At 50.8% G+C, this 18,133-nt stretch overlaps 6 protein-coding genes across 6 annotated transcripts; 4 read left to right on the top strand and 2 right to left on the bottom strand.

Annotated features, from left to right (window-relative positions):
• Positions 1–1,333: 1,333 nt before the first annotated feature.
• T069G_00071 (adenosylmethionine decarboxylase domain-containing protein) lies at positions 1,334–2,940 on the top strand (the record flags this gene model as incomplete). Its single annotated transcript, XM_056167281.1, has 2 exons — positions 1,334–1,448; positions 1,520–2,940. The coding sequence occupies 2 exons, from the start codon at positions 1,334–1,336 to the stop codon at positions 2,938–2,940; spliced, it is 1,536 nt and encodes a 511-aa protein (XP_056032597.1).
• Positions 2,941–3,503: 563 nt separating this feature from the next.
• T069G_00072 (nucleolar RNA-binding protein, nop10p family domain-containing protein) lies at positions 3,504–3,757 on the top strand (the record flags this gene model as incomplete). Its single annotated transcript, XM_056167282.1, has 2 exons — positions 3,504–3,678; positions 3,741–3,757. 2 exons carry the CDS (start codon positions 3,504–3,506, stop codon positions 3,755–3,757), a joined length of 192 nt encoding a protein of 63 aa, XP_056032598.1.
• A 651-nt stretch (positions 3,758–4,408) lies between these two features.
• On the bottom strand, positions 4,409–5,761 carry T069G_00073 (nin one binding (NOB1) zn-ribbon like domain-containing protein; the record flags this gene model as incomplete). The annotated part of the gene is made up of 1 exon (XM_056167283.1): positions 4,409–5,761. One exon carries the CDS (start codon positions 5,759–5,761, stop codon positions 4,409–4,411), a length of 1,353 nt encoding a protein of 450 aa, XP_056032599.1.
• A 5,470-nt stretch (positions 5,762–11,231) lies between these two features.
• Positions 11,232–12,710, top strand: T069G_00074 (transmembrane amino acid transporter protein domain-containing protein; the record flags this gene model as incomplete). The annotated part of the gene is made up of 2 exons (XM_056167284.1): positions 11,232–12,590; positions 12,651–12,710. 2 exons carry the CDS (start codon positions 11,232–11,234, stop codon positions 12,708–12,710), a joined length of 1,419 nt encoding a protein of 472 aa, XP_056032600.1.
• A 1,166-nt stretch (positions 12,711–13,876) lies between these two features.
• Positions 13,877–15,181, top strand: T069G_00075 (coA-transferase family III domain-containing protein; the record flags this gene model as incomplete). The annotated part of the gene is made up of 1 exon (XM_056167285.1): positions 13,877–15,181. The coding sequence occupies one exon, from the start codon at positions 13,877–13,879 to the stop codon at positions 15,179–15,181; it is 1,305 nt and encodes a 434-aa protein (XP_056032601.1).
• Positions 15,182–15,196: 15 nt separating this feature from the next.
• T069G_00076 (fungal zn(2)-Cys(6) binuclear cluster domain-containing protein) lies at positions 15,197–17,262 on the bottom strand (the record flags this gene model as incomplete). The annotated part of the gene is made up of 4 exons (XM_056167286.1): positions 15,197–15,774; positions 15,910–16,597; positions 16,696–16,857; positions 16,972–17,262. The coding sequence occupies 4 exons, from the start codon at positions 17,260–17,262 to the stop codon at positions 15,197–15,199; spliced, it is 1,719 nt and encodes a 572-aa protein (XP_056032602.1).
• Positions 17,263–18,133: the final 871 nt, after the last annotated feature.

Consider the following 18,133-nt stretch of genomic DNA (forward strand, 5'->3'; position numbering starts at 1 on the left):
TGGACACGAATACAGCCGCGCATGTAGGGAGAAATGGCCACGTCGTTTGCGGCTGGCTGTCTTTTGTTTGCCATGGACCAAAATTCAATTCATCCATCACTGCTACTGCACTGCACTTTACGGTTTTTTTCCCCCTGCTTGTTAGTGGAGCCTTGTGCTGTAGCTGTAGCCGCAGGTACCTCAGCTGCATGTGCCAGCAGCTAGGTACTGCAGGGTACCCGGCGCCGGGTCCTGATTGGGCTGCATCCTCACTATCACACAAACACAAACCTCGTAGCCAAAATAAAATCTCAACCCGCACAAACAATTCCAAACTCTGTTTCCGCACCCGCTGTCTGAAAGCTCTGCTTCCCTTGACCTGATCCATCCTATTCATTACTTTGTACATCCCCATAGCAGCCCATCTGCGCCGCCAGCCACCGTCTTCCGACCACTTAGCAGCGGCCTTTGTCCCTACAGATCCATCCCCGCGGGGACAGGAAAAAAAACTGCAAAAACATCGCCCTACTGGTTTTGCGCCCTCCAATTCGCAGCAGTAGGACGCCCACGTCACACGACCGCCTGTCGATTCGGGAAAGCTTCTTGTAGCTCTCTTGCAGCGACTTTCTATCTCCTGGATATGAGAGACTAGACGTTTCCCTGTCCTCGAAAGACATTCTCAACCGGCCGCTATCTCTAGTGGCCTGACTGACACCTCTCTGGTTCTCGCTTTGGCCTTCTATGCGATCAACTGATCTCCTGCGATTCCTCTTTTCGCGACCTTCAAAGTATGACCTTGTTTGCTTCACTCTCTTCTCCAGCTCGAGCTGTTCATCACTTCCATAATCCAACCACACAGACTGAGGACTAACCCATGATTCTCTCCATCTAGGCCCCGATAGCACCCCTTCAAGCAACCCAGACATTCATATATCGAACAAATTTCAACTCAAGCCCGCTTCTCCCAAGTCAACAGCCCCTGGCAAAAGTCACCAGATCCGATATCGTCGTCCTGAGTATCGGACAATACATCTCCGCGCAAAATTTCGTCGCAGAAGCGGTTTTTCTACCCCCTCTGTCCCCGGCCTCCATAACGTCCTCTTGAGACGTTAGCCGTTTTTACACCATCCCCATTGCTGCTGGCTTCCGCCAGCGTCGTTGGACTCACCACATTCCTGTGGGCCTACTCTCTCAAGCAGACGCCGCAAAGTCTGTTTGAGTGGCAGCTAGTGCTCCGCGGACTCATCGTCAGACGGGCATAGCAACAGCGTGCTCGAATCAATCTCGACGGTATTTTCTTTTATTTGGTCTTCTACTTTGGACTGCGAGTAGCAGCAGCAAACCATCAACGAGAATGGCCAACCTTTCGGTCCCCAACAATTACACCTTTTCCCCGTCATCGGCAACTCCCCACTTGACCATTAATCATGACAATGCCGCGGAATTAGACTCGACCTATGCCTTTGAAGGTATGCATGCATTGTTCTCTGGTGTATCTACCCATAGAATACCTTTGCTAACAAATTATCCAAAACATTAGGCCCTGAAAAGCTCCTAGAGGTATGGTTCGCGCCGAGCGCTACGGCACTCCCCAGGGGCGCCCAACCTGCTGGCCTCAAGGCAGTGTCCTCTGAGACTTGGGAGACCATGCTTGACATGGTCAACTGCAAGATTCTCTCGGTGCTCGAATCTGACGCTGTTGACGCCTATCTTCTCTCCGAGTCGAGCATGTTTGTCTTCCCTCACAAGCTCATCTTGAAGACTTGCGGCACCACCACTCTGTTGCTTGGACTTCAGCGCATGCTTCACATCGCCGCTGAGCATGCGGGTTTCCCCTTCAGCAATGCTACGTCTGCAAAGGAAATCAAGGCCATTGCTACTCCTTACCGAGTCTTTTACAGCCGCAAGAACTTTCTCTTTCCTGACAAGCAACACGGCCCCCACCGCAGCTGGAAGCAAGAGGTCAAGTACTTGGACGACATGGTTGATGGCGGCAGTGCCTACATGGTGGGAAAGATGAACGGAGACCACTGGTACCTCTACATCACGTCTCCCAACCGAGAGTTCACCCCGCCCCTGACCCCCGACTCGGAGAAGAATGAGGTGGCTCCGGCCAGCTTTTCGATTCCCGCCAGCTTTGGACATGGAGGACATGGAGGACCTGGGAGTGACGAGACGCTCGAGATTTTGATGACGGATCTCGACCCAGAGAATGCCAAGCAGTTTTACTTGGCACACGCGAGTGCGGTCGCGTGCGACAAGCTCTCTGCCGAGACCAAGGCTCGTCAAAATGCCGTTAGCGGTACCTCGACTCCGCTTGGTGAGGTTGATGTCTTTGCCGATGGCATGGAGTCTGATTTACATGAGCCCTGCGAGAAGCTCGCGGACATCGAAGGCCTGACCACCGAAGGCCACGCCCTCGGCACTGTTGTTTCGGAGCAGTGCGGCCTCGCCGACGTCTATCCCACCTCCGTCTATCCAGATGCCCGCATTGATTCCTACCTCTTCAGCCCGTGTGGATTCTCTGCCAACGGCATCATCCCTCCGCCCCCGGCCACGCAGGAGGATGGCCAGGAGAATGGCAAGAACGCCGGACACTACTTTAGCGTTCACGTTACGCCCGAGACTGGCTTTTCGTTTGCTTCATTCGAAACCAACGTTCCAGGAGGCCAGAGCGGCCGGACCACCGCGGAGATTATCGAGCACGTTGTTGAAATCTTCAAGCCTGGCCGCTTCAGTGTCACCTTGTTCGAGGCCAAGGGCCGTGGCGACAACGCTTACGGCGTGGCCAAGGCTGAAGCCAAGGGCCTTGCTGCTCAGCGATTCATCGATTCTGTGCGCGGATACCGCCGCATTGATCGCATTGTGCATGACTTTGAGGACTACGACCTCGTGTTCCGCTTCTATGAGCGTGAGGGCTGGGTTGGCGACAAGAAGGCACGTGTGGGAGAGGAGATGTGATGGAGGTCGTTTGGTTATCGTTTCTGAACGACCGACCCTGGGATACTGAAAGGGTTGTAGATGTTGGATCGGATCTGGAAAAGATCCCCCCTCAGTTTCATTCTGGACACTCCTTTTGAGCGATCTATTCGCCTCTACCTTCACACTGGGTTGGCTGTTTATCACGGTCCAACCGCTATTTTGGTTTCGTAGTTTTGCATAGTGTTTTTGCTTTTCCCTTCATTCATGAATAATATCGGCACTTTGCGATGCACATAACGTGCTGTTTTATTTCTACTGAGTGAAGTACTGTAACTGTGATCGGGATGAATTGGAATATGACCAAGGTGGGTTTAGCTCAGATGTTATCAGTGCACGTCTTATCGATAGTGGAAAATCTCCAAGGCCAATTTTTCCCAAGTCTCCACTTCACCAATTTTTTTCCAAAGCTACCAAAACGCATCACCAAAAACTTCATCCGATTCAAATCCCACAAGTCGAAACGAACCCAATTGGCACACACCAGAGGCCATATACCAATTCAAATCTTCCTCCTTGAATCGACTCTCGCCCACCCGCCCATCATGCATCTCATGTACACCCTCGACGCCAGCGGCAACCGCCTCTACACCCTCAAGAAGGTCGCCCACGGCCAGGTCACCAAGTCTGCGCACCCGGCGCGCTTCTCTCCCGACGACAAGTGGTCTCGCCAGCGCGTTACTCTGAAGCGTCGCTTTAACCTGCTTTTGACGCAGCAGAGTGAGTAGCAGCTCGTTTGTGTTGGTGAGGAATTCGTGTGTCTGACTGCGATTTGTTTCTAGAGGAGGAGGCTATGTAAATTCGCATCATTGAGATGCCCTCGAACCATTAGCGATAAAAAAGAAGTCTTCAGTGGCGTTAATTGGAAGCGGCCTCGGGCATGCTATTGAGGGGGTAATTGATCCGTCACTCTCCTCTGTTGGAGATATGAGATGAAGAGGATGCTATAATCTCGATTGGAGAGCCACCTAGCCGGCCATTCGTCCCAATTCAGGTAACCCGGTGGCTTTACTTCCCTCGCATAGTATCGATGGCGGAATACGCATGAGCGAACAGGATTGCTTGTTTGGCGGAGACAATGGAGACTACTGAAGGGGGAGTGCGTGTCTGACTTGGTGGATGATGGATGGATGGATGACAAGTTCACTATTTTCTGGATTGGAACCTTTCTCAATGATTGGGGAATGGATTTGGCGTTTCTTAGGCGATTACATGTACTTGGGCTCATTTGCGCATACGCAAATTAAAAGAAATGAAAAATGAAAAACACATACAAACACTTCTTCGGGGTTGATAGACATTTAATGCTCTCTGCCATGATCTTTTTTTCTGCCATTTTTTATTATATGTGTGCGTGCTATAAAGTCATACAATCATGATGGATATTCACTTCTATATCTTCTTTGCCATCTTCTTTTTCATCAAACCCGTAGCCAGCCTCCCTCGCCATCTACCGCTTCCGCCTAGAGTTCACAGCTCGTCCTGCACCAACCTTGATCTTGCCGCCCGCTCCCGACCTGTTACCCGTCAAAAGTCCGGGCAAGAAATCCTCGTCCATCAAATCCTTCTTCCTCTGCCTCCGCTGGTCATCCAGCGCCTTGACGTGTTCCTTCTGATCCTCAGCCAAGATCAAGTCCCTGCCCCAGCCATTCTTGCCACCAACATTCTTGGGAAGTCTTCCATTAGCACTTCCGTGGACTGGCTTGGGCACGCTAAACACGTTTCCGCGGTTATTCCACTGGAAGTTCTGCTTGAGGTGAATCTTGAAGTTGCCATGCTGGTCCGTCGAGCAGCTTGTCCTCGTGAGGGTGGGTTGGCCGCACTTGGGGCAGAACTGCTTGTTCATGTCCTTTGTGATGTTGAAGCAGCCGTGGCACCGCAGAACCCACGTCTTGAGATATGTGATGCGGGAGAAGGAGGGCGTGACGAGGTTGAGGTTGACGCGCAGTGCGACGTTTTGCATGGCATAATCGGAGGTCAGGATGGCAGCCTGGAGAATCTTGGGAGGAGCTTTGTCATTGGTGCCGTTTGCGCCAGAGTCTATGGCTTGCTGCTTCTTGAGGTTGGATGGGGTGATCCAGCCCTCATCGTCAGACTCTTCTGAGGCCTCTTCGGGCTGCTGTACAGCTAGGGCAGAGTCTTGAGTTTGTTCAGCAGACTCTGATACCTCGACTGTTGTAGGTTGCTCTTCATTGTTGTCAGAGGTTTCCAGAGTGAGATTCTGCAAGTCATTGTTGAGGCTAGTCTCGGCATGCTGCTCAGACTGTGCATCTGTTTGTTGCTCTGCGCTTTCTGAAACCTCTTCAGCGTCTGCGTTCTGGTCAACTTTTTCTTCTTGGGCTTGTTCCCCCTGCGCTTCGCCCGCTGGTTTATCCTGTTGCGGCCTGCCGTTCAATCCTTTCTGGTTCGGTGTGTTCCTCAGCCTCCAGTCACCTCCGTTTCTCTCGCATTCCAGCTCGTATCCCAGCGCAAGCACCTCCATATCCGGTCTGCTGAGCACTCCATAATCACCAGTTTTTTTCGCAAAGTCGGCAATGAACTTTAAGCTCTCAGGCCTGGGAGACCGCAGAGTGACGAATGGCAGCAGCGTCGTCTCGACTCTTGATCTGGTCGCAACGTCGCGGATCTCGCTGATGATGTTGGGAAGGGTATAGAGCTTTTCAGCCTTGGCAATAAGAACACTGGCAGGAGGATCGTTCTTGATCAGCGGACCGGTATCAAGAACGAGGCTGTGAATCGGTTTCGCCGTTGCGACAGTCGGAGTCGCAGAAGGCTCAATAGGTTGAGCCAGCGGGGCGGCCATGGCGGCGTCTGTGAAGCGATATGAAAGATCTCGCAAGTCTATCGGATCCGGCTATCAAGGTCGCACAAACTCAGAAGGCGTGATGACAGAAAATATAGTCAACAGAGAGCAAAGATGATTTTGATAACGATTGTCCGTTCTTTGTGGTGTTTGGAGGGGCAATATTGCTGCACAAAATTTGGGCTGCCGATAAGATAAGAATTTTTTTGGACGTTGATTTCAAGGTTGGAGCACGTGTGGCGAAAAATCATGACATAAGCTGCAAGGCTGCATCATGAAGCACTGATGAAGAGGCATTCAACTACAGAGCACATGCACACCAAATGAATGCAGAATTGTTGAGGAAACAATGAGTATCGAAACCACATAAGCAATGAGACTTGTGTCTATTTCCAAGTACTTGATAAGAATTCTTCATCATTTGATTAGTCGAGTAGTCTCTTTGGTGAGAAAGAGTATCCCCTCGATAACCATCATCTCAAATAGCTACCCTACAGTCTAATAAGAATTGCATTTTTGCAACTCAAAAAGCACAAAGAACAATGTCTGAATTCATCCATAGATAAGGTATACTGACTCGCATACTTCAAAACAATTCCGACGGCCTTGTTACCCCATGATTAGTGCTTTCATATCATTTGCGGGGATTCCGCACTTGCATGGGTGATAGGGCGTGTTATACATGCCTCCAAATTTTGCTGCCACCCTCCATCTCCATGGCCAGACAGACTTGGTTGAGCCAACGCAAGCAATTATACACTTGCAAAACAAGGACAGCATGGTTGATCATTCTAAAAAACTGGCAAGGTTACCCTGTCATGATGTCGTGTGATGATCATCTGACGAATCTCCGTTTCTCGATATCTGTGAGTACATGTACGTGTATCGAACCATCGGTTATCTCCAATCCATGCAACTGGTCAAGCATTGATGCTTGCTTGCATTCGACTCGGAATATGATACTCGTTTTTGGAAATAGATCATGCTAGACACTGCCCAGTGCGTCTATCAACTTCGTATTCAAGCCTAGCTCAGGCATCAATGCGACATTATCATATTGGCTCAAGCAGGCAGCGCCAGCTCGGACCATCAATAACTGTATGCTAAACGCCCGCTTTGCTTCTGCGCCCTTTCTTGTTCCTTATCTCTCATTTTCATGAACTTTTGGAATCATCTTCTCAGGGATTTATTGGCAGTAGTATGTATCTCTGGGTTGCTAGTGGTTCTACTGTACGCATCATCATTGTCTACGATCTTGTCTAAGTGTAGACATTGTGCAACGCCGGATCTATTGGGCAACTCCCCAAATCAGTAATGCTTGACATGATTCGTCGTATGCGGGGGAGAAATCGGGATTTTACGTATAAATATTCATGTACAGTATGATTTGTTTGCTACATGAAGTATAGTAGTCCAATGTTGGAAAGAGAATAGATCTCTTTGGTTGGGGAAACATATCCACATATCCTTGACAGGGATTGGTGTGATGGACATTGGCACTGAAGCGGAAGAATATACGCTCCCAAGGGGTGGAAAGGAAACTCGAGACACGGATCTATATCAGCACAACGCAGAACAACGCTTCTTTTACCACAACAGATGAATAAATAAAACAAAAAAAAAAAAGGGCTCTCAAGATAAATAAAGCCTGAGAAATTATATTTGCAGCAATTTTGAGCATTTTCCTCTCATTTGTTGCCATTATTTTCAGAAAGATTCACCCAGATTCTTCGCAGCATAGGTGGGGGGTGTCTCGCGTTTTTCTTCCACCGCCTGGCTCCGTTCTTTGAAGTAACTAATTTCAAGCCTCGTGGAGAACACTTGTAACGAGGTAGAATCTCCATACAGTAGGCCGCCAAACAAGCGAATGTGAAGACGTCGATTACAGGCAGTGGGTATAGCATCTCAAGGGTCTTTCCGGGGCTCCAGACCGGGGTTCTACGAGTAGACGGGGTTTTTAGGACCCCGGGGATTCTGTTGAATAACAGATTATCATCTTGAATGTCCGCAACGCGCGCTACCCCCGGTCTAATCAGAGCAGAACGTTACGATTCGCCCAATGGAGATGATTACGGGGAAAGGGTCATCGATGTGGAGAGGCGGAATTTCTTCCATGGCAGATCATGGCAGAGCAAGGCAGGGTAAGGCAGAGGCTCGACAAGGCCTTTGCGCAGGTACGAGTATGATTTTCGTTGCCGCTCCCCTATGTAACATTGGCTAATGGATGATATCCGGGCAAGACGCGGTCTGCAGGCATCCGGACGTCTATTGCATGTAAAGGTGGCATCTCAGGGAATAAACCCTGAGCAACTCGCAGACACCGCACGACTGCAAAGGACAAGGGGCAGGATATGTCACGGCACTTGGCTTTGATGCTACCTAGCCGGGGACCACCGGGCCAGTGCTCAAAATGGTAAGATACTGAGATGGGACGGCGGCATATGGGGATTCAAGCGAGGAGCAAGGTATTCGGGAATACGAAATGTGCACTGATGGGAGGGCATGGAGGCATGAAGTGAAGAGGGCGGAATTAGACAGGCCAGCTTGAACCCCGTTGATGCCCGTGTTTTCCGCGGCCAGCCGTGAGAGGCACTCACACACAAAAAGGCTCGGATTACATCGAATGGAACTAAAGCAGAGCTGATGGTTGGAGTGGGTGCATGTCAGCTGTTTTTAGGAGCACAGGCTATAATGCGTGACGGGCAAATGAGTGGTAAGATAGAAGAGGTGCGTGTGGAATCCCAAACAGCCAAAGACAAACGAAGAACGAAAAGATTACGGGCGAATTATACGGAGTTTGGCATAGCTCCGTTCTGGGTAGCTTTCGAGAAGGCGCATGGAAGTGATCGTCGGCAGTAGCGCCGTGAGACTAGTCCTAATGTGGTTACTGGGCAGAGGGGCTACTGCAGGTGACTTCCGGTGACAAAACGATGGCGAAAAATAGCAGCGATCAATCCATTGATAATGTGGCTGGGATTGGTTCCAGCCGGGTTTGTACAGCGGCTCGGCCCCCGTAAGGTTCGCTAAGAGGCCCATGGAGGCCCTACAGGGGCGGGCATGAAAGAGGTTTAGGGGGGATTGTTAGGCCTGGACCTGCTGAAAGAGGCAGAACCACTTATGAGTAGCGGACAAGGACAAGGACATGGAGTTTGCATCCATCAGGCGCTGCAACTGTTGGGCCGACTTGAGAAGATTCAAGCGGAACCATCCATGTCTGTCCGGTAAATGGTACCCGAATTGTGCTGGTCAGTAGCAGGCTGCCTGTATGTAGTTTACCAGGTCAGGTATGTACCTGTCCGGAGAATTTGTGCTCCGTCGTTACCGTAAAAGGCCGATCTGTACCTCGGGCTGGGCTAAGAACCTGGAATGTACATGTGGTCAGCCAGACATCATCAGGCCGTTGACTGGCACACTGGACGATGTGAGGCTTGCGCAGGCACGTACTTGGCGCGGCCGGCATTCATTGCCGCAGAGGTGGTGTGCAGAACTTTTGCCCGTCAAGCCATTGGATCTCATCTTGGTGCCCTCCATCCCTCCTAGGCGGCTGGGCTGCTGCTAATCTCGGCAGTGTCAGTCGTTGACGCTTTTCAATTCCTTGCCCGTCCATCCTCTTTTCGCCGCTGACAGCGACATCCGTCTGATCTTTTTGCCTTTACCAATACCAATGACTACAATTACTCGCCGTGACGGAACAAGAGTCATTCATGGCCCAGCTTTGGCCACGTATCAACCCGTGCTATCTACCTCTCTGTGCCTTTTTCTGTCCCTGTACTCGTATGTACCCCCAACTTGTACTCGTACCTGTCCCTGAACAGGGCATACCTGTGAGAAAGAGAAGCTCCGTTGGCCACAGCGTCCGCCCGACGAGGCATTATTCGAGCGAAAAGACGAAAAACCTGGCCATCCGAGCCATCTCCGCTGGAGTCTTGACACATCAAAACTGGCACTGAGTCGCAATAGGATCCATCGTGTATGCGGCGGTGGGCTGCTTCAGCGAGGTTCGAGTGGACAGCGCCTGGCCTTCAGTGGGCTCGGTGGAGTTGTTAGTGGGTTGCCTCAGTGGGCTCGGTGGACCGCTGTAGGGCTCCGCTTAACGCAATGACGTTTTGGGTTCGGGGCTAGAAGAAACCAAGAACCTGAAAAAAAATCTTGAGCCGCTCGGTGGGATCCACTTGGCGGAAACTCGCCTCTCACTCTCTGTAACGACAACCCACCACGAACGAGAATCCATGCCTGGACGGTTTACGGAAAAGACGGCAGCCCGAGATACATCGTGCAGTACAGACGCAATGCTGATTCAACCGCCATGATGTGCCTCGACAAACCGGCCACGATTTGTTTTTACGTACAAGAATGCGGAGAAGCGGTTGCTGACGCCAGATGCTGGCGATGGTCTTTTGCGGGGGAGGTCTGGGGTAGAACCCTCAACTAAAGAGAATGAGGGATCAGTTGGAGAGGGCGTGACGTGAGAGAGGGAACAAGTGGAGGAGATGCTGCAGACAGACAATGGAAACATGAAGCTGAACTGAACTGGAGGAGCAACTCGAAATGCTGCTCCCCTGCGTCTATCGTGCTGGCCAAAGTGGAGGACCAGCCCCGAGTCTAGATGCACGAGGCTGCTTCGACCAAACCAAATCACGCCGCACCAGTCATTATCATTGGATTACCGCGCTGTTTCTTCCCTTATCTACTCATAATGGAGCACCGAACATGCACCGAACCCGGAGCTTTCGCGCCATCTCGTCCCAGCTCGCCGTGGAAAGATCCGGTGGCCGGAGGCGTTCGCAACCTCGAAACCTTGGGAGAGCCATTACGCCCACTCCATCCGTGGCGCTTCTGGCCCCGACGACGCGGCCACCCCGGCCCTCTGCTCTGGTCTCCTCTGGCTCATGCAGATGCAGCCTCTGCAACCTTATTAGCTTGCTTCGACGAGTAGGAGTAGAGTCCTCGTACTCGTACGGTAGTACTGGGCTATACAGTACCTACTCGTGCTTGCTTCTATCTGCCCATGCTCCATCTTCGGCCCTTTACCTGACCTGGTAACAGATGGCAAACCCAAAATCCGACGCTTACTTTTCAAGACTTACTTTACCTTATCTATCTGCTCCGTAATTTGTCGAGGCGAGGCGCTTGGGGATCGTCCTGGATCTGCACGAACCACTTGCTTGGGGTATTAAACTGCCTCTTCCTCCACCTCCGCACTTTTCATCTCGTTTCCTCTTTCCTCTCATCCATCCACTCTGACGGTTTAAATAAGACTTGGTTATCGGCCTTGGGTACCAATCAACTCGATCCCATTTTCCGTCTCTCCTTCCACATACGGTTTATACCTAGGTATACTCCCGTCTCTTTGGGTCTTTACCCACAAACTTCTCTTATACACACAGGGCCTCCTCCCGCCCAGCCCTCCTCTCAATAGTTGACTCTCCTTACCTTTTATCGATATATTATCTACACACAAGTATCCGACATGTCTGATACGTCCATCACTTCGCCGTCAGGCTCTGAAAAGGGCCGCTATGACAGCAAGAAGATCGTCAACCCTAACCTCTCCGACGAAGCGACCGGTGAGACGGGCGAGGAATTCCGCGAGGATGCCGAACGAGCCATCGCAGCGGCGGGCGAGCACAAGTTCAACCGTCTAGGATGGAAGCGTCTTACCGTCGTCCTCATCGTTGAGGCTATTGCTCTCGGTAGTTTGTCTCTACCCAGCGCCTTTGCTACTCTCGGCATGGTTGCTGGTACCATCTGCTCTGTCGGTCTTGGTCTTCTTGCCATCTACACAAGTGACCTTGTCGGCATGGTCAAGATCAAGTTCCCCGAGGTTGCCCACTATGCCGATGCCGCCAGATTGGTCGCTGGCAGATTTGGATACGAGCTCGTTGGAGCCATGTTTGCCCTCCAGCTGATTCTGCTCATCGGATCTCACTGCTTGACCGGTGCCATTGCCCTGCTCAACATCTCCGACAACGCCATCTGCTCTCTGGGCTTTGCTGCAATCTCCGCCGTCATCCTCTGGCTTCTGGCGCTTCCTCCCAGTTTCACCGAGATGGCCATCCTGGGTTACATTGATTTCGCTTCAATCATCATTGCCATCGGTATCACCATGATTGCTACCGGTATCAAGGCTACTCACGATGGTGGACTGTCGGCAGTGCCCTGGTCTGCCTGGCCCAAGGAGGATTTGACCTTTGTCGATGCCTTCATTGCCATTACCAACATTGTCTTTGCCTACAGCTTTTCCATCTGCCAGTTCTCTTTCATGGACGAGATGCACACTCCCAAGGACTACAAAAAGTCCATCTGGGCTCTTGGACTCATCGAGATTGCTATTTACACCATCACCGGTGCAGTCATCTATGCCTTTGTCGGACCTGATGTCAAGTCCCCCGCTCTGCTCTCTGCCGGCCCTCTGATCTCCAAGGTTGCTTTCGGTATTGGCTTGCCCGTCATCTTCATCTCGGGATCCATCAACGGCACCGTCGTCGGACGCTTCATCTTCTCACGCGCCTTCAAGAACTCTATCATCCGATATATCAACACTCCTAGGGCCTACATCATCTGGGCTAGCATGCTCGCCGTCCTTACCATTATCGCTTGGGTCATTGCCGAGGCCATTCCCTTCTTCTCCGACCTTCTCGCCATCTCGTCCTCTCTCTTCATCTCCGGCTTCACCTACTACTTCCCCGCCATCTTCTGGTTCATGCTCCTCAAAGAGGGCAGCATGTTTGAGCGGAAAAACCTTGTCCACTTGATCTTGAGCAGTCTTTCCATGATTGTTGGTCTTGTTGTGCTGGTGGCGGGTACATATGCCAGTGCTGTTGACATTGTAAGTTTTATTCTTCTTCACCACACTCTCCTAAACACAAAGCTAATATGCGTTTTACAGAAAAACCAATACCGCGATGGATCCGTTAGATCACCCTTCACTTGCGCGCCTTTGGCATAGAGTGCCCCAGCACGGGTTACGAAGCTGTACAACAATTTTATGAAGATATGAATTTTGTTACTGTATCGCGTTTTTTATATTTATACCATTAGGGTTAGGCTAGTAGCGATAGCAATAGTTTAAAGAAACGGTTTCTACCAACTCAACTCAGGTCTTTGTCTTCGTGATGAATCATACAGACACTCCATCCCCGACGATACCGCCATCCCCCAGACGATTCGTGTCCATCGAGATTAACTTCCCGTCGCGATAAACTTTGCGGAGTAGATGCACCCCGTACACGCACCCCGTATCATCGTGGGATAAAAGTCCCGCAGAGATCTGCCGATGATACCCGATGACCTTGGTGGAGTTGTTGAGCGGACCCCGATGACATCTACAAAACCGGTTTACTTTAATATCGTGGTCATTACGGGGAAAATGCGGAGGGATGATTATCAAGTGATCGGTTTTATCTTTTTCTGTAGAACGATATTTAGGTGGCTGGCTTGGTGTTGAAGAATTGACTCTGAGGGTAAAAGGCCCGAGGCGTAGCACTATGTTTCATAGCCTGTGTGGCTTGCAGATATGAAGATTCGCAGGGCTGAAATGGGGGGCTCAGATCTGGGCTGTATTCTGAGCCCAGATCTTTAGCACGCTTGGCTAGGTATGAGCCAAAAGAGAGTTTTTGTTAGATCTAATATGGCGTTGCTTAAAGAGGCAAGTAGGGAGATTGCGCTTTTTGGAGCGGGATCCCGTGACTGCGGAATTCGGCGTATTTCAAGATAAGAAGACTTGTGATGAGATCAAATCCATTTGCTCCGTGGAGAATGCGGCGAGGAGAAGTTCATCGGTATACCGGCGTGAAGAGGCCCTTACTATAGATGCATTGCTGGTGAACGGCGTTGCTAGAGAAAATAGGGCCCCGCTTCCCCTCGTTTTTTCTCGGCAATTACAAGTAAAAAGGCGACATCTTTCATTCGCCGACTTGCAGCTTCAAGATGCCTTCTGATAGTGTACGTGAGTAGCTCAATGTTGCTATTGCTACTACTACAAACTTCAAATACCCGAAATATTTCAGAGCATTACATATAGATATATACATATAATTGGCCCAGTAGAATCTGGATCTCTGTTCTTCAACGTCTGCAATCTTTTGCCTGCTGCGGGAATTCTCACATATGACCATGTTTTGGCAAACATTCACCCGGCGCAAAACACTTCATGAACTCTCAAGAAACTCATACACCTACTCTCAAACAAGGCCAACATTTGCCAGCGTCATATCCCCCCGGGTCCCCTCTAAATGGAGAAGCGTGACCACCGCGCGGAGTAAAGCTCTGCCGTTGGACGGCATCACCGTCGTCTCCTTAGAGCAAGCCATCGCAGCCCCCTTTTGTACTCGGCAGTTGGCCGACTTGGGCGCCAGAGTCATCAAAGTTGAGCGTCCCGACGTGGGCGACTTTGCTAGGGGGTACGACTCGCGCGTGAACGGCGTATCGTCGCATTTTGTATGGACCAACCGCTCCAAGGAAAGCCTTGCGCTGGACTTGAAAACCCCGCGTGACTTGGGCATCTTGAAAAAGATTCTTCTTCGTGCGGACGTCATGGTGCAGAATCTGGCGCCGGGTGCCACGGAAAGGCTTGGGCTCTCGCATGAGGAGCTTCGTAAAACGAACCCGGGCATTATTGTCTGCGACATCTCGGGCTATGGATCACATGGGCCTTACCGTGATAAGAAGGCGTATGACTTGCTCGTGCAGAGTGAGTCGGGCATGCTTGATGTAACAGGCGGCGAGACAGAGCCAGCCAAGACGGGCATATCTATAGCAGATATTGCGGCTGGGATGTACGCCTATTCAAACATATTGGCGGCCCTTCTGGAGCGTGAAAAGACTGAAAAAGGTCGCCGCATCGACATTTCAATGCTAGAAAGTATGGTCGAATGGATGGGGTTTCCTATGTATTATGCTTTTGATGGGCAGCCGGGGCCAGCTCGAGCGGGTGCATCTCATGCGACGATATATCCGTATGGACCCTTTGAGACGGGAGCCGACGGAGCGTCTGTAATGATGGGTGTGCAGAATGAGAGAGAATGGGCCATCTTGTGTCGCGATGTGCTGGGCAACGCAGCGTTGGCGACAGATGAGCGATTTGCGAATAATTCTCTGAGAAGTACTAATCGGGCAGAGCTGAAGAAGATTATTTGCGCCTGCTTCTCCAGCCTCACTGCGGGTGAAGTTATTGAGAAGCTGGATAAAGCGGGAATTGCTAATGCCAACGTAAACGACATGCAAGGAGTGTGGAATCATCCCCAGCTGCGAGCGAGGGAGCGTTGGGTTGATGTGAAGACGCCGGGCGGAATCGTTCCCGGATTGCTGCCACCTGGAGCTGATGATGCTTCACGGGCCAATATGGGAGAAGTTCCAAGTGTAGGACAGCATAATAAGTCCATACTGGCGGAATTTGGTATACAGGAAGAAGAAGGTTAAAATATAGTAGGCTGCTTATGAATGAGGCAATTCATGATTGCTCGTATTGTCCATATCAGAAAGCATGGACAGAATTTGCGTCAATGATCTGTGTCCGGCACGGAAGCAGATCGATCTCTCCTCGTCCCTGCCCCATATCTCTGTGCAGGTCTCGAGCGTTTCGAGGATTGTCTGCCTAGGCGGTATAGAAAATCCATCTGCAAGTGGTGCATCTACTGCATCTACTAGCAGCAGATGAATACCAGCGGTCAGAGCAGCCGCAAAGAAGTCGAGCTTATACATACGGCCTAATAGGTCGCGGTTATCGGGATTTCCCATGTGCTCGCAGAAATCTCGGTGATGCACTAGGATCGCCAGACTGCACTCAAGAGAAGCCCAGTACGAGACTGGATGCAATGTAGGAGCATTCGGGCGCAACGCGTGGCAGCGATGAAGGACCATCAAGATGCGGCGGAAGAAAATGTCGAGGACGGCACGCAAGGGGCCTCTGCAGCCGGGGTGTTCCAAAGTGGTGGCCATGAGCCTTCTCATGTCGGCGTTGTGTCCGAGTATCTCGTCGTACAAAGGCCTTTCGGTGCTGGAATTCACTCTGGCTATAATTTTGCATATGGTGGGAAATGAATCGCTGAGAGAGAGCCATGGGCCGAGCTCCTCTATGTGAGACAAGTGGGCATCTTGCATCTCATTTCTTTGGAGGATATCGTCTGAAGAAAGGAGACACGGCATGCCGGTAATCGCCGCTGTTTGTATACAGAAATAGACTATTGTTATCCATAGGATTTGACTGGATTGCCAATCAGATTGAGTCATCGCATTCTCTTCAACGGGAGTAGCAAGTGGCGGCCTATGGAGGCCTATACAGACGGCGAGTCGCACAATGATGCCGAGCAGCGTCCAACTGGCGTCAAAGGACCAGCATGATCCATTGGCCAACTGCTTAGCAAGGACCATGAGGCACATGGTACGCATTACTGACATGCTTGGCCGAACCATGAACGGCGTCTTGGCCATGCAAGCCTCGGCTGCCAGACAAAGTTCGATAGTCGACGTCGCATCCCGTGTCTCGGCGAAGCAGCCCAATGCCAGAACCATGAGGAAGCTGGATAGCCAGGAGACGTCGATATCTGAAGGGTCGTTCCAGAAGCAGTTGATTTCATCGATGAAGCGAGCAGGGTCGATGATGGGATGCACAGGCTGGTACAGAGCGAAGTAGGCGTCGACAAAGGACATGTAGTTGTTACGGTAGGTGCAGATGAGACTGCGGACATTGTCGAGCGACGAGTATTTGATAGCACCTGGGCTGTTGAAGGGAAAGTTGCTTGGAAGGAGAATGTCCGTCGCACAGTCAACATGAACCAAGTGGATGTTTTCTGCATGATGAAATAGATGACCGATCTTGAGGGCAGAACTCTCGATCTAAATGTGTCATCCATTTGCCTACATTAGCAAGCTGCCTGTTTATTGGATCTGTGTGCAGTGCCACTGCTTCAGGGGCATCAACGACTCTTACTTACGCGTAGTACAAGTGCTTTCCAATGAGTTGTGCCTCGGCGTCGCGCGTGCCATGAAGTGTAAATGTCTCTTGGATCTTCTTTCGACTCTACAAAGCCAATGTCCGGTGTAGCATCGCTCGCTGATGCAGACGAGTCATTCTCGACCCGATGAGTGTATGTGCACTGCCGACCCCAGCCGGAACGACGGCACCGTGAACAAGGCAGCTGTTTGTCACATCCGACCTTGAGGCGATGACACCGTGTGCATGAGAGATGCGCGCGCTGCCGCCTTCTCACTGTTTTTGAACCCTGATCTCTCTCGGTGGTGACGGTGTCAGATGAGGGCGCGGATCTATCACTTGGAGATGGCGAGTGATCGGAACTCGAACGCGCGGAGGCGTTGCTGGTGGCGGTGCCCTCTGCGGTAGGAGGATTTGATGCTGATTCTGTTTGCGCGGAACCGTCAAAGCGAAGTGAACAGTTGGTTCCGGCCCGGATACACCTCTCGCATGACGGTTTGGTCTTGTCGCAGCGGAGTTTCAGGAGGCGACATCGACTGCACGCCTTGATTTGCCTGATGTTGGGCATTTGGTCGTCACGATCAAATTCCAAGGCTGAATACAATGCGTTTGAGGTCAACGAACAAGGCAGTCAATCTGGCGCCCCTGATCGTTGCGGTAACAGTTCAAGGATTTACTGAGGCGTCGTGATTAGCTGTTCGTCCGGCATTCGCCACATGTTCGATGCAGATTGGGTTCTTTATGTACTTCGTAATGCTCTCAGGCTTTCTCCAAATAGCAGAGTTGCCCGGACTTGGTCCTTTTCATATTTCGCATATCGTGCACTTAGGAGCGAAAGGATTCGTTAATAATACGGATGGCGCTCCATCAAGTTCGTGTGATTCGCCGCCTCAAAGGCATGTCTATGATGAGAAAATGCCGGACCAACTACGTATTTGAAGATATAGTAAATGATGGTCCACGATCTCTTGCAATCGTTCGTGGCAAGTGGAGTCTCACTTTGTTCGGCCGAGCTTACAACCCGCTAAAGACCGAGTGGCTGTTCAGTTTTCAGTCCAGCTTCCTCAACGGCCATGACTAATAAAATATTACAACTAATAAACATACGATGCGTTTATTACTATACACTTTCAACTATTACAAGGTACTTGAAGTTATTTCCTATTCTCTTTGTAAAGCATGTAAAACCGTTAGCTCAAGGCTTCTACCTTTAGAAACCTACCCCATATTAGGGATCCGGTATGCTTAGGTTCCCAATCCAGTGCTTCTCTTCAGTTCTTCTCGTATTTCGTATAAAGGTATGGACGCAGGATTCAGGTCGTAACATGCACCTAAAAGGCACCATACCTGTAGCAGCAGGAGGCAAGCTTAACCCAAACAGTTTAATAAACTGCAGATAGAAGCAGAAACACCGTTGCGCAATTCGCTTGATTTATAAG

This window comes from Trichoderma breve, chromosome 1 (genome assembly GCF_028502605.1).
Source record: "Trichoderma breve strain T069 chromosome 1, whole genome shotgun sequence".
In the NCBI taxonomy this organism is placed as follows: Eukaryota; Fungi; Ascomycota; class Sordariomycetes; order Hypocreales; family Hypocreaceae; genus Trichoderma; species Trichoderma breve.